Below are 8253 nucleotides of genomic sequence, written 5' to 3'. Positions count from 1 at the left end.
AACTGAACAACAGCAGAAGAGACACAGCACACTAAAATCCTATATAACCCACTCACCAGGTGGCTCAAACTAAAACCCCAACAAAACCAAGTGTTGGCAGGGACAAGGAGCAGGTGCGCACAGCTTGTGAGGAGCAGGCAACAGGTGCAAAGCTAAACCTGGTCTGCCACACGGTAGATCACAGACCTAGGCAATGCCCAAGAGAAACCAAACTCACTCACCAGAGATACAAGAAAGAAGGCATGCAGCATTCCCAGGCCTACCACTCCTAAGTGGAAAACAATAGACGCCCGTCATACTGACCAGGAGACTTTCTAGCATGCTGCTCCACCACACAGGCACTGGGATACACTACAGCACTGAAAACGGACAGCCTCCAGCCCGGCACAGCTGTGCGGGTGAATCTTGTAAACACAACGGAGCAAAAAGAAGCTGGCTGCATGCAGCAGTGCAAATATGGTTGATCTTGAATTTCAGAGCGACAAAAACCTACTTAATAGTGACAGGCCTGGGAACAGGAGTGGACTTCAGCACAAGATGAAAGAGGTTATTCTAGATTCCTCCTTGCTTTTCTGGGGAAAGTGGCAGCAGGACAGGAATAGTTCGAAGGCATTAGCATGCAGACAGAGGCACAGTGTTTCTGCTGTAGAGGATGCTCCCCAGGGAGGTGAGAATCGTCCTTACTGAACAGACCCGTTTGAAACAGTTTCTACATAACTAGGGGAACTGTCACATGACCACAATTCAGCATTAATGGAGAGCTTTTGAGAGATTCCGCTTCTTAGAAAGGATTCGTTTCTTCCTAGCAGTCGCCCATCTGTTTCAAGACTGAATAAATATGCCAGCATGTGGCTCATTTCTGGAAGTTAGTAAACAATGAGAAATCAGTTTCAAAGTGTATGGCCAATATTTAGTAAATGTTTGAGCTTTTTTTTTTTTCTTTCCCAAAATAACAATATGACTTAACAGAAAACTAGGGACCAGGTGTGATGGTTCACATCTGTAATTTCAGCATATGGAAAACTGAGGCAGGCAGACAACTGTTAGTTCAAGGTCAGCCTGAGCTACAGAGTAAGACACTGTTACACACACACACACACACACACACACACACACACACACACGTTCATGGAGGTAAAGTCAGAAATTTTCAAATTGTTCTAATACAACATTTTACCTATTTAACAGAATGGAAATCTATATTGTAGATTGTATCTATTTCTTGACAAGACAACTAAGTGACTTTGCCTTAACTGTGAATACGTTGAATAATTTTAAGAAAGGTATTTTTAAGGTATTTAGACAGTAGTTTATTTAAAGGGGAAAAGGAAATGGAAGTGTTCAATCATCAACCAGGAAAGTGAGGACGGCTGCAAACCCCACTTTTGCCATACAAACTCCAAAATGAGCAAGTGGCCAAGGAGAAGGCTCTGGTATGGAAATAATCAATTCCTAAACACAGTTGGAAGTTTTGGGCCATTTCATTTGTTTTTATGTTTTATAACTTACACGTTTCACAGATATTTTTCAAATGTGGCCAGCTTTCCGACTTTTGTCTAGGAAAATGAAGTGTGGGTATGTTCTGAACTCCGTGATTAAACCGCAGCTTCAGGGGCTGAGGGGAACTCAGACTCAAAGCATCACCTGCAGTGGGGAATCGGGACCGGAAGTGACCTGGGTAAGACTGTACAATGGAGAGATGGCTCGGCAGTCACAAGCTCTGGCTACTCCTGCAGAGAACCTGGGTTTCATTCATAGCATGGAACAGACATGTTGGCACACAGCCATCTAACTCCAACTCCAGAGAGTTCAACACTCTGAGGGCACTGCATTCATGAACACATGCTCGCACACAGGTACATACACAAAATAAAAAATAATTAAAAAGAAAGCTTTTTTAAAAAACAAAAGATTATATAACTCAAGGTAAACTAGTGAGTAGACTTCCTTTCTCTCCCACATGCACAAATTCAACCTCTAAAACCAGATTTCCACAGTTGGGAGAAAATGTAGGTTTCTAGTGACCCCAAGAAACATGTTCAAAGATGTGAGTGGAAGCAAAGAAAGAACAGGGTGGGCTCAATCTGGGAGGAAGGGACTGGACCTGCCTGGACTGAGTCTACCAGGTTGATCGCAGTCCTGGGGTGGGGGGGAGGATTTGCCCTGGAGGAGGTGGGAATAGGGGGTGAGCTGGGGGTAAGGGGAGGGGGTGGGAGGGGGGGAGAATAGGGGAACCCATGGCTGATATGTAGAACTGAATGGTATTGTAAAATAAAAAAAAAAAAAAGAATAGGGTGTTAGGTCACTCAGCACTTACAAAGCCACCTATCTACGGTGGGTTCCTTACACTGTGATGTGCAAAGACCTGATATGGACCCCCAACTCCAACTTTTTACCTTGAGAGTCAAAACCTGAATGAGGAAGTTTTGAAAATTTTGTTAATGGTGAAAGGTTTCTGAATAGGAAACAACCAAAAATTAATTCAAAATCAGACACAGAATGAATTCACAGTGTTTCTGGCAGAGTTCACCCACATTGTGTCACAAAACTTCACCATGGCGGTGGTTCTGGATGGGCACACGCACTTCGCGTTATGTGACCATCACTCCATGTAGTGCCCGCAAATACTGCAGGTTTGAAACATGCCTCAGGCTGAGGCCACCCAAGCTCAGGAGCTGCAGTAAGTTTCAGCCCATACAGTGATTTTCTGCTGCTACAGAAACACAATGGTTTAATTACAGGAAACAAAACCTCTTACTGCCTTCCTATTATCATGCCTAGGTGTGTTAAGTATCAGATTAGAATATCTTTGGGTTGGATTGTGTTAGGACGTTTGCTTTGTTTTAACTTGCTGAATCATGGCTTGGGATTAAGATGGAATTTCCAACAATTTCTGAAATGGCCCTGTGTTGGCTGCTTTTCTATTGCTGTGATAAAGCACCATGACCAAGGCAACTTATAAGGAAGGGGTTTATTTTGGGCTTACAGTTTCAGAGGGATAAGGGTCCACCATGGTGGAGCAGGGGGGTAGCAAGCAGCGAGCAAGCTGGCTGGAGTGGCAACTGAGAGCTCACATCTCAAACAGCAAACAGGAAGCGGAGAGCATGCTGGGAATGGCACCAGTCTTTGGAAACCTGAAGCTCACCAGGTCACACACCTCCTCCAACAGGGCCACACCTCCTACTCTTCCCAAACGATCCCACCAACTGGGGACCAAGCATTCAAACATTTGAGCCTATGGGGGCCATTCTCATTCAAACCACCACAGTCCCTTAATCACATTTCTGCCATTTTATACTGCTTATTTATGTGGGGAGGAATTCTCAGTATTGGTGATTGTAAAAATCAAAATATTGACCAATTCTGAAAAGTATTGAATGTGCCCTATATCCTGAAGTATCAAATATCCAGCCAAGATTTAGTGTTTTATGTAAAAATCAACAAATACATCATGATCTCATTACTTCACAAATTTGTTTTCATCTTCAACCATCTGTGGTAAAAATTATGTGTATACAAAAGTCCTTTTAAAGATAGATTTCTTCATGGTGTACTATCAGCAAACATTTGATAGATATGACTATCTCAAATACCTATATATCCTGGCTCACGCAAAATGAGGAGTTGTGGGTGGTAGACAATGTTCGAGAAGCCCTGCCCCAGAGGAGGGCCAGGAGGGGCAAGAGCTGTCCATAGCTGTGGTCCTGATGGCCGAGATGCCTGTAGATAGAAGCCAATGGAAGCGGCTCCTGGTCGGAGGAGCGTGCATTTATGAATGGTAACTGCACTTTCAAAACAGTGTCGGGGGCAGTCTTCCTCTCTCTATGATCTTTCTTATCATCTCTATGATCTGTTCTTATTATCGTTATCCTGATAACATTGCTATTCTGTTCACAATGAGCTTCAAAATGGAAAACTTCAGCAGGGTGACTTTGCTCTCTCAATGTGTACTAGAATGTAAACCATGAATTTATACCCTAGTAGTAATAAAATAAGGGTACAAGAAATGATAGTTGGCTCACTCCTAAATCAACTTCTGAACTGTGAACATGACTTAAGGCAGGGCATGTCTTTAATCCCAGCATCCAGGAAGCATAGGCAAGCAGATCACTGAGTTCGAGGCCAGCCTGGTCTACAGACAGAGTTTCTGGAGAGCTAGGGCTACACAGAGAAACCCTGTCTCAAACAAACAATCAAACAAACAAAAAACCTCAAAACAAAAAAAGGTTGGGCAGTGGTGGCACACACCTTTAATCCTAGCACTCAGGAGGCAGAGGCAGGGGGATTTCTGAGTTTGAGGCCAACCTGATCTACAGAGAGAATTCCAGGACAGCCAAGGATACGCAGGGACACCCCGTTTTGAAAAAACAAAACAAAACAAAAACTCAAAGAAAAACAAATAAATTTTTTAAAAAAAGAAAAGAAAAAAAAAACATGAAATGTATACAGCAAGCTTATACCATACAGATCTTTCATGAAAGCAGGTTAAAAAAAAAAAACTCACAAAAAGCTCTTGGTATCAGCACTTTGTTTTAGGTACGGTTCAAATTCACTTATTATGGTAGGAGAGCAAAGACATTGCCCTGTAAAGGTCTTAAGAGTTAGTTGGATGTAAAAGCTATGAACTTCAAAGTTCCAGAAAGAGATTTCGGCCCTAAGACAATGAAAATGGGGTGTATTTGCAACAATCTTTCCTACAGCACCGTTTATGACAGTTAAGGACTGTCCTAAGTCCAAATGTCCTTAATAATGCAACCAAATGCATTCTGGACAACCAGCCAATGACGAGCTATAGAGCCATTAAACAAGCGGAGGGGGCTGGAGATAAGGCTTAGTGATAGAACACTTGCCTGGTGTGCGTAAGCCCTGAGTTCCAACCCCAGCATCTCTTCCCCCCACACACACATACACACACACACCATGGTTACCTGTGCTACTGCACACAGATTTTTAAAATCACACGTGAACTTCAGACTTACACTTTCCTACACAGCCAAGATCCTATGCTCTTAACCTGTTAGGCAACTCAAAAAAGTGCCTTTAATATCAGATGTGAACTTGAAATTTGAGTAACAGTCATAAAACCTCAATGTCTGTCAGGTTAACAAAACTGAGGCCCTTCGCTACTGACTACACCCCAGTTGTATGAGATATTCAGAATCCCCCATCCAGAGACACAGAGAGATGATATTACATGTGGTCTCTCTATTGTTATCAAGTCTGCAACTCTAACATACTGTAAAACAATATACATTTTAGGTTTTCTTTATTTTCATGTGTACGAGTGCTTTGCCTATGTGAAACATGTGTGTACCATTTACATGTAAGCATGTACTGCTGGCGCTTACAGGTCAGAAAAGGGTGTCAGATTCCCTGGGGCTAGAGCTCCAGAAGGTTGTGAGCCACCATATGTGTGCTGGGAACTGAACTCAGGTCCTTTGCAAGAGCAGCAAGCGCTCTTAACTGCTGAACCTTTTTCTCCAGATCCCAAATTATATATTTTATGATAGATGAACCATAAAGTAAATCTATATGAACCATAAAATAAATCTATAAAGAGAATTTTTGAAAACAAAAATCCACAAATGTTAAGCTTAATTATACTAAACATGTGAGAGATAACCTATTCTATTGTAGCTATTGAAACTCAATTACCTAAAATTTCTTTAGTTAAAAAGATTCAAATCCACTTAAGACTCAAAAAAAAAATTATGCCACAACCTAGGAGTTTCAAATCTAAATGAGTAACAATGCACCACCACTAACCGATAGCAGAAACACAGCTATTATTGACGATAGCTATGGAACTGGAAGTCCCCCTTGCTGGTGATTTCTGGAGGTAGCCAGGCATGTCAGCAGGGTTTGAGCGACCTCTCTATTGGTGGGTTCACTACTATCACAGGACAGCACTCTTTAGCACTGAGCTTGGAATCTATCTTAGAGGGTTGGGCCATAGCCAGCTTACTCCACTTTGCTGGGTCAGTCTGGGGGGCGGGGGTGAAGCCCAGAAATGAGCATTTCAAACAATCTCTCTGGAGTTACTGATGTCACCAGGTCAGAGAATTCAAGTCCCATAGACATCACAAAGCTTTCTAGCAGCCCCTAAGTGGACTCAAACCCCACAGAACCCATGCCCTTTATGAAGTGCATCATCTTTCAAACTCTTAATCGCCCAGATAAATCTTAAGTTAAAAATTTAGCTGCTAGTGTTCATTTTTGGTGAAGTTTGAAAGTCCTGAACATGAAGAACATCTTTGAAAATCCTTAAAATGTGATCTTTGGTCTCTGGTCAAGAGAGGAAGTCTTGGAAGTGATACTTAAATTGAATTTAATTAAAATACAAATGTTGCAAATCCCAAGAGCTAGTCACTAACTACCACTTAGGACTTCACTTCCATCGGATGTGTGCCTGGACCAGTTTAGGCACACAACAAAAGGCAATGTGTAAAAGGAACTCCAACCCCACCCAGCAGTTCCATGTGAGCTGCCAGAATTCAGTCTGATGAGTTCTCCGTCTTAGAGAATGCCATGTCCCTTACACTGTGAGGATATGGGCATTGCTCCACCCCCTTCAGTTAGCTTGGGCAATTCTGGTGCTGGCGCCGTGGAAGTTGAACATGGTAGCCACCAACTCTGGGAGATCGAAGTCATGCTTCCAGCCCCAGTCCTTGCGGGCACTGCTGTCATCGAGGTTCATGGGCCAGCTCTCAGCTGGGGAAAGACACGGGAAAGTACACGGGATTATTCCGGCTCTGTGTTTGTGAATGACTGGATGGATTTTATATGCAGGCACATAAAAAAAGGAAACGTTGTCTTTGACAAGAGCAGAACTAATACATGCAGGGCCACCTTTCCAGAAGACACTGGGTACCTGCACTGGAGTTTTCATGTTATTATTAAAACCACACATGGCTTTGTAAGGGAACATTCTGATATCCAAAAGGGTGTTCCGGGCCATAGATGGCAACAACACCACACGAAGGCACAAGCCTGTTTGCACACAGCCTTGATTTGTTTCTCCCTGCTTTATTAAATCGTGCAAAGGTGAAATGGTGCCAGATGGCTTCCTGAGCTGGAACCTTTCTCCCGAAGACCTGTTTCCCACACGGAAGCATCTGTGAACGGGCCGCCGGAGCTCCTCAACCTTAAAGCCTCATCACCAGGGTGGCGTAGGCATTCCCAGATTCTATTCTGAGCTAGAGTGGATTGGTGTGGGGGCTTACCTATGGCCTGTCGGAGGGGATCCACGCAGTAGGTGATCTGGAAGTCGGGCACGTGCTTGCGGAGGGCCTGGGCCAGCTCCTCGGGGGTGAAGCTCATGGCGCTGATGTTGTAGGTCCTCATGGAGAGGCGCTCGGCGGGGGCCTCCATGACTTCCAGGGTGGCCCTGAGGCAGTCGCTGATGTACATCATGGGGAGCCTGGTGCTGGCCTTGAGGTTGCACTCAAATGTGCCGTTCTTTGCTGCAGCGTGGAAAATCTGGACTGCGTAGTCTGAAAGAGAATCCCGCCCGTGGCAGCAGGAGGGAGGCGGCCCAGGACTGAGATACCAGCTCTCCAGTGCTCTTAATTCAGAACCTCTTTTAGACTATTAAGAACGGAAGGCTCCCAAAAGAGATATGTATAGTATGGGCTATATCAAGATTTACTGTTACACACAGGTAACTGAAGAATTTTTTTAGTTACTGCATTTTGGGTGCCAGCAAGATAAAAACACTCCCTACTTTCCAATTTCTCTTGAAATACAGGGAAACTAAGGCAGGCAGTTTATGGACTAACCAGGGTCTCCCTGAAACAAAGAGAATTTAAGGGTGAGGGAGATTGAAGATGGCACTTACCAGTTGTTCCTCCTCCAGGCTGGGAATCTGCAGAAATGATCCCAGGATATCTCAGGCACCGGAAATCTAACCCATACCGGTAATAATAGTACTAAGAAAAAGAAAGAGCTGGCTAAAAATAACAATACTAATCCTGTAGTTTAGATAAAACAAATAAATTGCTTTTCCTAAAACATCACATGCAATGAAAATGTTCCTTAAAAGAATACGCAATTAGGACCTGCAGGACGGCTCAGTGGGTAAAGGCACTTGCCACACAGCCTGGTGACTAGAGTTAGACCCTCAGAACCAGCATAAAGGTAGAAGGAGAGACTGCACAGTTGTCCTCTGACCTCCACACACATGCTGTGTGTGGCACACTCGTGTGTGCATAGACACACGCAACGTGCACAAACACAATTTTTGAAAGAAAGAAA

At 43.7% G+C, this 8253-nt stretch overlaps 1 protein-coding gene across 3 annotated transcripts in view; it reads right to left on the bottom strand.

Moving 5' to 3' along the window:
• Positions 1-6201: 6201 nt before the first annotated feature.
• LOC114703375 (L-threonine 3-dehydrogenase, mitochondrial) overlaps positions 6202-8253 on the bottom strand; it is a 30644-nt gene continuing 28592 nt past the window's right edge. For all 3 annotated transcript variants that reach the window (XM_028884186.2, XM_037208467.1, XM_037208466.1), the window contains exons 8-10: positions 7838-7928; positions 7224-7493; positions 6202-6711 (exon numbers count right to left, since the gene is read on the bottom strand). In XM_028884186.2, coding sequence (XP_028740019.2) covers positions 6572-6711; positions 7224-7493; positions 7838-7928 — 501 coding nt within the window. In that variant the 3' untranslated portion in view covers positions 6202-6571. The remainder of the gene's footprint in view (positions 6712-7223; positions 7494-7837; positions 7929-8253) is intronic.

This window comes from Peromyscus leucopus, chromosome 9 (genome assembly GCF_004664715.2).
Source record: "Peromyscus leucopus breed LL Stock chromosome 9, UCI_PerLeu_2.1, whole genome shotgun sequence".
Classification (NCBI taxonomy): domain Eukaryota; kingdom Metazoa; phylum Chordata; class Mammalia; order Rodentia; family Cricetidae; genus Peromyscus; species Peromyscus leucopus.
This window is presented reverse-complemented; position numbering and strand designations above follow the sequence as displayed.